The sequence below is a fragment of the Carassius carassius genome, chromosome 42 (assembly GCF_963082965.1).
Source record: "Carassius carassius chromosome 42, fCarCar2.1, whole genome shotgun sequence".
In the NCBI taxonomy this organism is placed as follows: Eukaryota; Metazoa; Chordata; class Actinopteri; order Cypriniformes; family Cyprinidae; genus Carassius; species Carassius carassius.
In genome coordinates this window covers 2,331,008-2,346,819 of record NC_081796.1, presented here as the reverse complement: position 1 = coordinate 2,346,819, position 15,812 = coordinate 2,331,008, and the positions used below count along the sequence as shown (strand labels likewise).

The 15,812-nt window shown below is 38.5% G+C and overlaps 1 protein-coding gene across 2 annotated transcripts in view; it reads left to right on the top strand.

Annotated features, from left to right (window-relative positions):
- Positions 1–15,812, top strand: part of LOC132124488 (partitioning defective 3 homolog) — a 474,703-nt gene that overhangs the window by 295,291 nt on the left and 163,600 nt on the right. For both annotated transcript variants that reach the window (XM_059535542.1, XM_059535540.1), the window contains exons 15-16: positions 7,444–7,630; positions 15,561–15,709. In XM_059535542.1, coding sequence (XP_059391525.1) covers positions 7,444–7,630; positions 15,561–15,709 — 336 coding nt within the window. The remainder of the gene's footprint in view (positions 1–7,443; positions 7,631–15,560; positions 15,710–15,812) is intronic.

Below are 15,812 nucleotides of genomic sequence, written 5' to 3'. Positions count from 1 at the left end.
GAACTTAAAGTGTAAAGTGTTCGTCCATTGTGTTCATTCCCTCTGCGTGTCCTTAAGTGGGAGCATCACGTCTGAGGAGGAGGAGGGGGCTGGAGAAACAATATTTTGAACATTTCAACCACTAGCTAGCTGTCAATATTACATACTGCACCTTTAATGATAGGTCTAATCAATATCCAGTATAAAACAAGCCTAACAAATCAAAGGTGTACCCAAACTTTAATTGACATTTATGCATTTGGCTCATGTTTTTATCTGAAGTGACCTACACTGTATTCAAGGAACCCATTTTATAAGTTATTGCTTTCCCTGGGAATTGAACCCATGACCTTGATGTTGCTCAGTGTTGAATGTTGTCAACCAAAAGTTGATTGGTTAAGATGGTTGAGGGTTAAGACTAATTGTCTAAGGGGTTAAATGTCTAAATTGTCAAAGTAGTTAGTTATACTTCATAGAAAATCTTGTGGTTTTCAGACCAACCACCCCAAGTGGTTGGGTTGATGTTTTGCTGGTTTTAGAGGCATTATGAGCACTCATCATGTAGTTGGTGCTAATGAAGCATGTACTCAAACCTTCACCTTTTTTTTACATTATTATTACTCTGGCAGAGAGTAGATGTAGAACTTTGTTGTTTTTATGGCTGATGCTTTTACTTTCGTGATTTCCTGTGTTTTCAGTACAAGACATTCTCACGTTACTTAACTCAAATCAAATGTGATGTGCTAATGTTGCCAACATACAATGTCAAATGTGTGCTGTACTTTTGGAAGATATATTCTAAAAAAACATACTCCATCAAAGACCCTAATTTCAACGATGACCCTCTGGATTTCCCCCGACCACAGCAAGCCACTATGGATGGACATTCTTTACAAACTCTTGGCTTTCACTCACTCCCCTGCTTGTGGGAAAAGTTGAGCTGATTGTTGATGACTTTGTTCCTAAATACATGGGAGGTTCTGATTTATACCACATGTTGGCCTATTTATTTCATTTAAACATTTTTTTGGATTACCGGATTACACAAAGTTGAATTATTCTTTTTTTTCAGTGACTGGAGGAAACTGAAACATGTTCCCACAAGCCTCTTCGGTGAAGCCCAGATTTCAAATGACCTTATTTAGATGCTATTGAAATGCCTAAACTTAATACACCAGCTCCCTATAGCCTTTGCTCCCTATAAGATAAACCAGTATCTTATAATAAATTGGCTATTCCACAGAAAACTTTGCAAGAAATAAATTGTCTAATGACATGACCTTTCAGTTTGTGCTTAAATTTGGGATAAAGGGGTATCTTGGACATTATGAAGCTCAACCATCTTGAAAACCATTTTGGTGATCGGCACGTCATATTTTGGATGCTGCCTTGCTGGTTTGGTGCCACCAGTTCAAGCTCAACTAGCTCAGCCAGCAAGACCACCATTTTCAAACAGCTTCATCAGAAATACTATGATGCTCAACCTGTTTCTTCAGCTACATTTGACTTGTATTAGCAGTTTACACTCTCAGAAAAAAGGAGGGTACAAAGCTGTCATTGGGGCTGTACCATTTCAAAAGGTACACTTTTTTACCTTTTAGGTACCAATTTGTACACTTTAGGTAGTTATATGTATCTAAGTTACCAATATGGACTGTTTAGGTACAAAGGTGTGCCTTTTGAAAAGGTACCATTCCAGTGACAGCTTTTGCAACTTTTTTTGTCAGAGTTGCTTCATTTTGAGGATTTGAGTGTATACTTGCTTTGAGACATTTTGGTCTTGATGTACAAGAAAGACAAGTAGGACCAGGATAGCCTTCATGGTCCTCTGATGAGTCATTCCTCAAAGTTCCTCTGCTAGGCATTCTGGAAATCTGCTGCCCTTTGTCATTATGGATGCATTAGTGAGGAACTGAATTCATTCAAGTTTATTTGTTCAAACCCCAGTTTGGGGGGGGGGGGCAGTGCAGCCTCTCCCACAATGTTTTGATTCTGGGCCCAGCAACAAGCATGGGGGTCTATTTGTTATAGCAAGAGAGACCCCACGAGGGGTCGTTTGGTTGCTGCATGACAGAAAACAACAGTAGCCCAACACCATTCCATCGCCGCCCTGCAAGGAGAATTCGTTGCAGATTAAGGAGAAGAGGCAGTTACAAACACAAACAGTTTCTTTATGAGACCCGACAGACTGGGAAAGACTGCACATGATAGCCTTGATGCTTATCCTCAAATGACCTGAGTCAAATGTCCTCGGGATGCAAGCATGATGTGGAGGTTTAGAAATCTTCATGATTAAACAAAAGCATGATGTGTTTGGTAAGGAAAGCTCTTTTGGATAAAGCAACAATCTTAGGATTTTGCTTTGGCCATCCAGTTAAAGTCAAACTGTGTCCTGTTTGGGTTGCATTATGAAGTTTATTGTTGGATGCATATTGTCGTAAATGATTCTAGAGGAATAGTGTGTTTCTTGAGGTAATGCAGTTCTTTTTGTACACTAGCACTAAGACAATTAGTCTTACTTTTAACCCATTCACACTCTGCATAATGGATCTAGACACGGTGCTGAGAAGACGTCAGCAGGATTTGTCAGACGCTAACACCTTCCCTCCAGAACAAAGCTCTCTCAAGGACATCCAGCAGGGCTTTTTTAGTACTGCTTACTGAGCAGGTACCTCATTGTCCCTTTACAAACCATTAGAAATTAAGCGGTCCTCTACTGCTGATGTCCTGTTCTCTTCACAGAGCCGAATTTATAATAAGCCAAGTACACCTTCACTATTTTTCTTCTCCTGCAATTTAAGAATTAAGATTTTTTATGATTCACCATGAAATAATAAGTTTAAGTTGGTGGACAGAGGATATAATCTCAATAAAGCGGTAGGCCTATTTGTTTTCCGCAGCAGAATTGTGGTCGCAGAGTTTTTATCTTCTATGTTAAAGACTTTCACCTTTTCACAGTGTCAAATTGGCTGTTTCTATAGGTGTCCTTTACGCTATTTAGCATAGCCAAGAATAACTCTCCTTGTACGAGGAGGTCAGCCCTTGTGTCAAAACATCCATAGGAAAGGTCTCATTTAATTCAAGAACACGACTGTATTCAGCAGTAAAGCCAATTATAACCATATTCTGCATGAGCAAAAAAAGAAAAAGAAAAAGACCTTGCATGGACAGACTGCCATTTTTAAGTGTGTGGATCCTTTCTTTTTTGGTTTTATATCTTTTTTCATCAGGATTTAATCTTGGTCTTTGACACAGGGTTCCCACGGGTCCTTGAAATCCTTTGTGAATTTGTTTGTGAATCTGAAAAAAAAATAATAATAATTCCAAGGCCCTTTAAAGTTTTTAAAAATAAACATAGATATACTGCTCTTTGCGGATGATGTTGTCGTGTTGGCTTCATCAAGCCAGGACCTTCAGCTTGCACTGGGACGGTTTGCAGCCGAGTGTGAAGCGGCTGGGATGAGAATCAGCACCTCCAAATCCGAGGCCATGGTCCTCAGTCGGAAAAGGGTGGCTTGCCCACTTCAGGTTGGTGGAGAGTTCCTGCCTCAAGTGGAGGAGTTTAAGTATCTTGGGGTCTTGTTCACAAGTGAGGGAAGGATGGAACGGGAGATTGACAGACGGATCGGTGCAGCTTCTGCAGTAATGCGGTCGATGTACCGGTCTGTCGTGGTGAAGAAAGAGCTGAGCCGCAAGGCGAAGCTCTCGATTTACCGGTCAATCTACGTTCCTACTCTCACCTATGGTCATGAGCTTTGGGTCATGACCGAAAGGACAAGATCCTGGATACAGGCGGCCGAAATGAGCTTTCTTCGCAGGGTGGCTGGGCGATCCCTTAGAGATAGGGTGAGAAGCTCAGTCACCCGGGAGGAGCTCAGAGTAGAGCCGCTGCTCCTCCACATCGAGAGGGGTCAGCTGAGGTGGCTCGGGCATCTGTTCCGGGTGCCTCCTGGACACCTTCCCGGGAAGGTGTTCTGGGCGCGTCCCACTGGGAGGAGACCCCGGGGAAGACCTAGGACACGCTGGAGAGACTATGTCTCCCGGCTGGCCTGGGAACACCTCGGTGTCCCCCCAGAAGAGCTGGAGGAAGTGTCTAGGGAGAGGGAAGTCTGGGGTTCTGTGCTTAGACTGCTGCCCCCGTGACCCGGCCCCGGATAAGCGGAAGATGGATGGATGGATGGATGGATAGATGTACAGTAGGTCCTTGAAAGTTCTTGAATTTATTTATAAAAAAAAGTTTTCTGCAAAAAAACAAAAACAAACATATTATTCTCTCTGGTTCACTAATGTGATATTTCACCAATTCACCATTTAAGTTTGTTACATGCATTTATGCATTGCATTAAGTGTTTCACATGTAAGGTACTTTGTGTCATACATGGCCATGAATTTCACATACACAAAACTACTACGATGGTACCTCAGAGCTTGTTAAGATAACGTAAACCCATGAGGCAAGAAGAACTTAAAAGCATATTCATATATCTTAAAACTTCTGGTTACATGAGCCTAAGCTCTTTTCAATAAAATCTATGCAAAATAGAGTTGTCAACCATTCCATATAGCCTAATACATAATTGTCACGTATTTAAGACATGAGAGAAGCGTTCGATATGTAAGCTATAGGGAATGCAGTTTGTTCTGTATTCGCAGGCATACGCCATATGCCCATATAGACCATACAAATAATACATAATCATTCTTTTTGCACAAATTATTGTTTTAATTGTGAACATAGACTCTCAAGGAAGGCTTATGACCTTTTAGAATCCACTGCTGCATGGTCACTTCCACTTCACAGCGAGTGTTGATTATTAAAATGCGATTATTTCTGAGAAACTTTTATAATGTACACCTTTTATACACATACTTTTGTGTCATTTCCGTATCACGCACAAATCTTCTCACTGCGCGCGCGAGCTCACGTCCTTTGGCTCGTACTTGTTTAAACTGGCAAAGCTTAAATGAGTTTAGTTTAAACACATATTAACGTGTGCTGTTCAGGTCTCGCCTGTGTCAGCACCCGGGTGATGACGGAATAAATGACTGCTCATACTCCAGCATACGGCATTCACATTGAACACGAGTGAATGGTTTGTCCAGGTTTTTTTTCTCTTTTTTTTTTCTCTCGCTCTCATTGCTGTTGTTGTAATGTCTGGGAAGCCAGAATGCGCATCCATCAACAGAAACATATATTGGCTGAACCCTGTTTGTTTTAAACCATATTACAGATGCTTTATATATATATATATATATATATATATATATATATATATATATATATATATATATATATATATATATATTTAAATATATATATATATTTAAATATATTATACTTTACATTTGCCCAGTTAGTATCATGATGTTTTTCTCCTCAGATTTATTTGTTATTGCAGTCATGTGTTGGGCTTTGGCTTTTTTTTTTATACAGTTTCTGCTATTGAGCATATGTTTCTGTGAATATCTTGGTGTACACTCATGTATAAATGTCTTCTTGACTCAGCAAGTGTGAAATTCAAGTTTTCACAGTTGCGCACACATATGCATTCATTTGTACGCCAGTACATTATCTGCGCACCAGTGAGAGAAGTTTCCCGTGTTTCTTGACCCGCTGCTCAGGCTGTCTTTGATACGCTGATGCAACCGCTCTGTAACTCCTTCTCCAGTGTTATGGATGATTGCTATGAGATGGAAGCTCTGGGGTCAGGAATCTCTCGTGGATCTTCACCATGTCCCCTGTCCTGCGGGACGGACCCCTGCAGCATCAAAGCCTCTTGTAAACGTCCAGACGACCTTGAGAGCTCCAGAGCCACTAGTGCTTTGCATTTTCTTAATGTTTCGTCAGTCATGTTGATGAAATCAAAAGAAATTTGTCTTCATATCTTACCGCTGTGAAAACACTGCTCATCTCCAAGTTCTTCTGTAAATATTTGGAAATGTTTCGTATTGTGTACATGTTGATGGTTTACTGATGAAAGTTTAGCACAGCAGATTGTTCATTATAGGAGCGTTAATGTCTCTGTGGGTTGGGTTAGTGTTCTGGTTAGCAGAGTCAGTGTATGATTCGGTTCACTTTCTGAAGATTCATGCTGTTCATTTACTGTTCAGGACTGTGTGCGCGTTCACACATTTTGAGTGGCCTTTTTCCATGTACGCTCTGATGCCAGTGCACTAAATTGACATGACAAAGCTTCTCTAATTGACTCCACTAATTACAAATTTGTCATTTTGGTTATGATTAATCCAAAATGATATACACTTATTAACAGAAACAGTCCTTGTGGAGTGATCTAAATTTGACATAATTCAGATTTTTACAATCTTCCCTTAAGGTTAAACCTATGACCCATCAGTTGGCGTCACAGATCTTTAACCACTAGGCTACAACTAGGCACTAATATCAAAATCATTTTTTTTTTTTAAATGCATTTTATTTAAAATGTAATGGTGCACAACAAATTTATTTTTATTTATATTATATTTTATTTGTTTTATTTTTAAATTAGTCATATTCATTTTTTATATTTGTATGTTATTTATTTTTAAAACATATTTTATTTTAAATTTGTTGTGCAGAACAATTGTATTTTTTACATTTTATTTTATTGTTATTTACATTTTATTTGTTTTATTTTTTAATGAATCATAATTATTCATTCATTCATTTTTAATTTTTATTTTATATATATATATATATGTTTTTTTATTTATTTTTTTATTTTTTTTTATTCATGAGAGTTCAACCTCTCGTGAATGAAAACATTTTTCTTTTTTGAAGGTAAAATTGTTATCATGCTAAAGCTGCAAGTTTCAGATGTTGTGTGCTTGGCCTAATGACACAAAACACATGAACGCTCATTTATTTCTGCTCAAGTATTTTGTGGTCTGGGCCACGCTGAAACTGTATTATTTTTGCTGGAAGGATGCCAGGATTATTTTTTTTCATCTAGGAGTAATTACATTTGATTGCTCTTCAGCTGCTAAAGTTGTAAAATGACTTATAGTTTAAATAAATACACTTGGAAAGAAACACAGCGGAACTCCAGAAGTTCATGTTAGGATGGAAATACCTCATTTTAATTGTGAACATGTGCTTTTTGTTCTGCTCAAACATCTTTGTTTAATCTCCGGCTGCTTTGGTTATTCTTTTTGTTGTTGTTATTTTTTTGTTTTTTAGAGATTGTTGACTTACAGTAAGTCACTTTTTTTTCTGTGTTTTGGTTTCAGACACGAATGTAATTGTTGCTTTTGCGGTGCATAAATGTTTATATGGAACAGTTTGGTCATATGTGAGTGTACACCTTACTTCTTACACAATTAGAGGGATTTAAGTCACTTTTTGCGGTCATTAAAAGCCAGTTTGTCCTCCAGATTAGTGAAGCTGATCTCAAAGTTTAGCACTTCCACTTTTTTTTTTCTCCCAGCATTACAGTACGTTGACATACTCTTTCTGTCTCGCAGGTCACTACCAGCTGTCCCCCACCGTGAATATGCCCCAGGACGACACCGTCATCATTGAAGATGATAGGCCACCTGTTCTTCCTGCCCACTTGTCTGACCAGTCATCATCCAGCTCCCATGATGACATGGGATTTGTGACAGAAATGCCAGGATCCTGGCCCAAAGATATCCAGATACAGGATGAAAGGTAAGGTTATCACCTACCACAGAATCATCAGGACATGAAAGGCTTGAGTTATTCATATTTTTTTTATGTATACATATAGGGTTTTACATGTTTGTCTATTTATTTATTTATTTTAATGTGTGTGCTTAAAATATTATTGATAATTGCTCTAGAGTGTGTGTTTAGGGACAACATGCACATACACCGCAGACATGATTTAACAGCGTTTGGAGATCAGCCTGAGAATCACAGCTAACTTGATGACAACTAGTTACAAATGATGCTCCTTCATTTAGTACCGATCTTAAATCACCACAGTCCCGTGTTCACCTCAAACTAAAACATCACACCATCAAAACAACAAAAACAAAACCTCATTTTGAACCATAAAATGTTTCCTTCAAGCACAAACAGCAAGTCAATGTTTCTGCATTATTAGAATGTTGTGGTCTTTGGCATTCAGTGATTCAGGAGCGCATTGATTGACCTCAGCTAATGTTTTGTGATGTCTCGTCCACCAAAAAGGTCAATCACAGCCCATTATGTTTCCACACAGTGCGGAGATGTCAGAGCTGCTAAATAAATGAGTGCGCTGATGGTGTTTTGGGTGTTGGTGACAGCTGTCCCGTCCCACCGGTCTATAATCATTCAGATAGGTGGCATTTGACTGCTTAGGCACTGGGACTATTGTGGCTGCCTTAAAGCATGCAGGTACCCATGAAGTGGACAGCGATATATTATAAATGTCTGTGAAAACAGTCTCTCAGCACTCGACCCATCACACCATCCGGTCCGGTTGCTTTCCTGGTGTTTATGCCACAGAGGACCCCGTCTTACCTCATGAGTACTCAGGACTGGGGCAGGATCAATGGAGGGTAGGGGGTGCAACACAGAATCTGTGTTTTCCCTATCATAACGGGCATAGAAGAAATTGAAATCCTCAGCCATGGTGTAATCAGCTGAGGAAGATGTTGATTTACTCTTATAGTCCGTGATAGCCCTAATGCCCTCCCATACCTGCCTAGGGTTTGCAGAATTATTAAAGCAGGCTTCAATACGCCTCCGATATTGTTGTTTAGCAGTATTGATTCCCTTCCTTAATGCAGCCCTGGCTCTGCTGTATAAATCAGGGTCCCTAGAACCCAGCGCTCTGTCTCTAGCTCGGATCAGTTGTTCAACTCCATGTGTCATCCAAGATTTCCTGTTAAGATACACACGGAAATGTTTCCAAGACATAATATTATCCACACAGAAGTTAATGTAACTCAGGACAGTGATGGTACATTCATCCAATAATCACGAGTGTCTGTGCCCTGTCCCTTGAAAACATCCCAATCTGTGTGGTAGAACCAGTCCCGTAACATAGGGATGGCGTCCTCTGGCCACATTCTCATGGTCTTAGTTATATTCCCAGTGCTCTTGATCTTGGGTGTATACCTTGAGAGTAGCAGCACTGAGAGATGGTCTGACAGACCTAGGTGGGGGTAAGCCTGGGCCTTATACGCTTCTGCTACATTTGTATACACCTGGTCCAGTGTTTTATCTCCCCTAGTAGCACATTTCACATTGCGATGGAATTTGTGAAGAACGGTTTTTAAGTCAGCATGATTAAAATCCCCAGCTGCAACAAAAACACTGTCCGGGTGAGCCACCAAGCTGTTATTAATGCTGTCGTGAACCTGTGCAAGCGCTAGCTTAGCATTAGCGTATGGTGGAATGTAAACAGCACAGATGTAAACAGCAGTAAATTCCCTCGGGAGATAAAACAGTCTGCACTTCAGCAGCATAAGTTCAACCTCCGGACAGCACAGTCTGTTCACGACGGTGACATTTGTACACCAACGGTTGTTAATGTAGATGCAAAGTCCCCCGCCGATCTTCTTACCAGAGTCCGCAGTCCTGTCGGCTTGGTAAGCGGTGCGACCCGCTAACTCAATAGCAGCATCCGGTATGGTGCTGTTCAGCCAGGTTTCAGTAAAAATCATGCAGCAACAGTTGTAAATAATCCTTTTTGCTGCTATATGTAGCCGGATCTCATCCATCTTGCTGCAGATCGACCGTGCATTTGAGAGAAAGATTGTAGGAAGTGATGGTTTGAATGGATTAGCCTTCAATTTGGCCCATACATCAGCCCGTTTACCCCTCTTCTTCTGCCGCTCACAGCGCCTCCTTCGTCGGCCTGCTCCTGCAGAGGGCCCGGTAGCTGGTCTAGCGATCTCCGGGGGAATGATGCACTCGGCTAATGGGTAGTGTATTCCAGTACTCAAGTACAAAAGTTCAGAGCGGCTATATTGTAATGTCGCTGTACTAAAAATGTGCAATGTAATACACAATACCACCAAAAAAGTGAAAAAAAACATGACTGTTGTTGGAGCTCCTGGCCGCTGCGACTGTGCGCGCCACCAATTCTCCAGTGTGCAAAGTGTGCAAAGAACATTGCAAGTGTGCAACATAGTGTGCAAAGTAAACTTAGTTTATCCTTCAGAAATAGAGTAATATTGTAGATTACTCTTAAATATTAAGGTATTTTATGGGCATTAGTGGTCCCATGAAGATCCCTTAACAACCACGTGTCTACTTTTATTTTTATTTTTTTCTTTGTATCAGTCAAAAAAATATTCCTACAGTATAAGCATGCATATGGTTAATTTGACCTCATCTAGTTTCCTGACTTATTATATTGTTTATTATTTTTATTTTTTTATTATTATCATATTTCATAAATGTAAACTCAAAAGCAAAAACAGTGACTTTGCTAAAAGTAATTCTAGTAATTCCATATTATATTATATTATGTTTTTTTGTATTTGGACTTAGTATTGTGGTTGCATAAGTGCATTTATAATCCAGTATAGTTTATGTACATATTTAAAATATAGTAGAGATCATGCTTGGATTTAGGGATGGGCGTTTTCCACAAATATCACATTCGAATATTTGAGCTCACAAAAAACGAATATTCGAATATTCGTTTATTTAAATTAAGTTTAATGAGACAGACGTTATTTTTCATTAATTTAACATTTATTGTTTCCGTCATTTTGAACAAGCTTACACACAATAAGCTTGAACATCACACATTGGCTCAGCCTTTTCCTACGAGTTGTTATTGCATCCTCTTCATCGTTGGTGACGGCGGCTGCGTCCGCACCACTCACATCAAGGAAAATGTTCTGATAATGTTCAAAAAAGTTTTTTTTTCTTACTTCTCTCATGTTTTCATCGAGAAACCTGAGATGTTTGTGGCGAGGGTCTAGGGCAGACGCGAGAAGAGGAGTTTTCACTGCATTCTCCAAGTTAGCGGTGTTTATTCGTTGCGTGAGGGATGCCTCAACAATGTTCTTGAATTCGGTCACTTTCTGTGATTCTCCACGGCATATTTGAAGTACTGTAGAAGACCGCAGTTCTTAGGGGCCGTTCATATATCGCGTCTTTTGCACGCTCAAGTTCGTTATTTCCAATGTAGGCACGCGGGATGCGCGCTCATAATGGAAGCAATGCGCACACGGTGTGATGCGCCCGTTTTTTCCAGCTGTGTCCGCTTAATAACTTTTCAGAATGCCGCAAGCGCACCGCAGGTCATGTGACAAGAACTAAACATTCAGCTTCATCCTTTTCCTGAACAACGTTGAAAGATCAGCCAAGATGAAGGAACAGCTGATCATAGCTGTATATGGATTGCCATTTTGAAATAAATTTAGCAGCAGAGCTACTGAAAGCGATTTTTTGTGCTGCAAATCCATTTATCCTTTGCTGAAATTTCCGCGTCTTCATGAAGAGAGCGCTTCATTGTTGCTTAGCAACGGCAGACGCCTCAGGAGCGCTTCTACCCGAGCGCTTTGGAAAGAAGGAGAAAGCGGTGCGCCTAGCATTTTCCACGCTTTTTTAGAACATATAGAGAAATTTTTATTATATTTTGAGTTTTAATTTACACGGTCACAGTTAGTGTTCAACATAAAACTGCTGTGAGACTTCATCAAAAGAAGGTAAACATTTATCAGTTTTACTTTAACAGCTCTGAATGTCACTCATCCACTTAACGGTCTGTGTATGTACAATAAATTGGAATTTGTTGTGTTTGCCCATGAATACAATAATCCTTCAAACAAATCTAATTGGTTTCTTTATACTTTAACACACTGTCAATGCAGATATAATGTGACTCAACGTTTTACCTCTTTGCCTGGCTTTGACCTTTGATCCAGTACCTTTAATTAAATAAAACTAACTAACTATCTAACCAACTAACCAGCACACCAAGTGACCAATCAATCAATCAATCATTCAATCAATCTTATGTAAAATAAATACAGCCAGTTAGTTAGCTGCTTAGCTAGTTGCCAAAGCAACAAATCTCATTTTTATTTTAATTTAGTTTAACTTGATGTACTAAAATAACTCAAACTAAAACTGAAATGAAAATTAAAAATACATATAATTAAATTAATACAAATACACAAAAAAGTTACAGAAGTAACAATTAACATGACATCTTGAAGTAGAAAAACTGAGTATTTTCTTTTAAAACATGCTTGAATAATAATGTTGTATTTACTTTTTACTTATTCATTCATTCATTCCCTTTTACAGTGTATATAGACTATACACTATAAACATCAACTAAAAGTAAAATGAAAATGTAAAAAAGTATGATATCAATAGCAACTATAATAGTATCTCAATGATACTTAGTGCTGCCTAATTCTGGCTCAATTTAACTCACAAATGACACATCAAACGGCAAATCTTTTGTGTTCTTTAGTTTCCAGCAGTTCTGGTTTTGGTGATGTGTGTTAGTGAGGCAGTCAGTTGTTATCAGCAGAGATGCAGTCTTGCCAGAGTTATTTGGACGTGTCTCGAATGGTCTAATTGATGGAGTGACTGGATGGTCAGCTCGTGTTCTGCGCTCAGGTCATAGTTGACAGAGAGACTTTTTGTGATTTAACTTGTGTTAAGAACTTGAACACCTTACAGTGTTCGACATGCGTATCTCATAAAGGCGTATGAAGTCATATCTCATGTGTGTCGATATATTGCTGACTGTTTTAATTACACATTTTCCTCTCCCCAAATGCTAATGGATCCCTGTTGGATATGAATATTAAGACACACAGCGGAGTGCTGAACACCTCCCAGATGTGCTTCACACTCCAGCCTCTAGAGTTTCCACCATACTGGGGTTCAGATTCATCTCTGATGAACATCTCTCCTTACGACACACACACATGCACCGCTTTTCTCCCTAACAGTGAGGACAGTGTCTCCATCACGCGTCATCATTTAACAAGCCTTATGTTGTTCCAAAAAGATGTTTTTTTTATGTTTCTTTCAAAAAGACAATAAAGAAAACAAAGCTTAAGATATTTTTATTTTTTCCTTACTTCTGCAAATTCGCATTAATGCAATGCAAATAGTTTATTTTATTTTATCTACCATTATGTTACTTTTTTATTTTTAATCCAGGCTTTTATTATAATTAAAGTGTCGTCAACTTATGTAACAGAATGGTAGATAAAATTAAATAAAGTGATAGAAAAATGAACTAAATGTATTATAGACAATCTATTTCTCACACGAAGTTATCTAATGAAGAGTCACAATATTGACACAAGTTGCATGGATTACAATTATGACAACTTTTCCATCCTTTTTGAAATTTGATTTAGTTTTTCCCATTTTTTGTAAGCACATTACTTTGTGTTCCACAGAATAACAAAAGTCAAATGGACAATATTTATGGCTGATTTATTTCTATAAAATAAGCAATAAAAATAAATAAATGAATAAAAAGCAGTTAGACATCTCTTTTGCAGTGATAAACTACATAGACACTGCTGAGTTTGACTTTTAGAAGAATATGTAAATATGTGCTGTGTGCTGTCCTCTCAATAACAAAATAAATACAAACATGACAGTGATGAAAAAACAGCAGTTAAGAAAGCATCTGATCATAACCATGTTTGCAGTTCAGTACTGCAGTCAAGTCACATCGCTTTTAATTATAGCACTTTATACAGTAGCAGTTTTGGTCTGCTCTTGTTTGAAACCACTTCACACCAGTTCATTCTTCAGTTTCACTTGAAGTATATCAGGCCTTTAGTCCAGTGTGTTTGGGTCAGTCAAGGAGTTGAAGTGTTTAATATGATAGAAGAGAGAGAACAAAAATAATTATGAGGGAGTTCGGAAGGAATTGAGTCTAAACAGAATACATTGACCTTATCTTCAGCATAGGGTGAGCTCTCTGTCTCCAGTCGATATGTGCTAGACGGCATGCATCTACTCAAGCATCATAACACCACGATCAATACCAACAACAGACCCGTCTGCCCTTGCTAATACAACACATCCTACACATCTACATGTGGAGCAAACGCTTCACACCACAGCAGTTTTAGTACTGAGACCAGAGCAGTTACTGAGCTGATATCCAGACTCTGAACCTCTCTCTCAGTCGTTTGGATCCTCTAAAGCTTGTCTTGCTCCCATGCTTTCTCAAAGTTCAGACGTGTTTTTGTGATTTGCATCAGAGCTCCTATTGTTCTGCAGTGCAATATGAACAGCAAGAAACTCACTCTGAGTAAAAGGATTCGTGACAGTGTAGTGTAAAGAGTAGACGCAAACACTGATTTTCACATTACTGCATTATTTATTTTTAGGACTTACGCACTTTAAGAATAAAGTAATGACAAGTAAAAATATGGCTGGGTAATTCTACAGCGGCATCAGTAACTAAACCTTTAGTTTTGTGTGACGCTGCATCCATATATTTAATAACCCAGTTTTATTAGAATATGTGTCTCTGGGTATTTGCACTAAAGATTATTTCATTCAAGTTCTAGGACAAAAAAATAAATAAATAACTAATGTAATAATATGAAATACATTATCATCATCATCATCATCATCATCATTAAACAGTATAATAAATGATATAACATGATTATTTGAATTACCATAAATAATTTTGAATTATAAAGGGACACAATCAGTCAGTCAATCAATCAGTTAATAAATCAATCAATCAGGCCATAGGAGACCAGAACAATGTCCTCATCGTGATCTGAAAGCAGTCATGTGACTAACCCAGTCTGGTTGTTTCTGTGTCTTTACAATAATTAAGGAAAGTTGCTCAAACCCAGTGATCAGACTTTATTTCAAGACATTATTCCATGTTTTTTAGGAATGTTTTCAATCGATCAGTTCTGTTGTGAGTCTCTGCTTCACTACATTTGGCCTCCATCTCAATCTAGTCCATCTCTGCCGTCCTTGCTGGTTTTCACTCGGTTTCTGTTTATTTTTGGTTTGGAAAGACTTTCTTTCAGTATCTAGATCTCATGTCTCAGATACAGTATATTTTGCCATTATGTTCTCTCAGGGACACGGTGTGTGTGTGTGTGTGTGTGTGTGTGTGTGTGTGTGTGTGTGTGTGTGTGTGTGAAGTAAGCAGGGATTGGGGATGAATAATGCATCATTGATGTGTGTGTCCTCCTGTTGCACTGATGGGACGCTTCTGTCGGTGGGTTTGGGAGCTGGTGTGACCGTGTAATGCAAGGACTTGTTTATTGTTTAGACTGAAACACAGAAAACTCCGTTTTCAGTAGCCCTATAAAAATGTTAAACAACAATGGCATCCATGGCAAGTTTATTTATTTATTTGTTTGTTTGTTGTTGTTGTTTGATAATAAATAATAAAACTATTGTTAATATCATTATCATCATACAGGTTTTTCATGTTAATATTTTAAATAAAAAACAAAAATAATAACAGCAATGACAGACTATATATATATATATATATATATATATATATATATATATATATATAATGTTCTTTAATTTTATACCGATTATTAAGCATAATAATATTTAGGTTATTTCAGTGTTATTGTATAATAATAATAAAAGGAAAGTATTTTATTGAATAATGTTTCATATTTCTCCTGTCTTTCAGCACACTCAGTCCAGACGCAGATATGGATGATGTGTTTCAGAGGGAAGGCTTCGGCCGGCAGAGCATGTCAGAAAAGAGGACCAAACAGTACAGCGATGCTGCTCAACTGGAGATTGTCAAGAGTCGCAAGTCGAAGAGTATGGACCTAGGTAACCTCACGCTCAACACTGGCACTCCCCAAACCACTTCCTGTCCCTTGCCTCGCTGCTTCCTGTTCCTTTGCAATCCAGCAGCGTGGTATGTGAGCCAGGG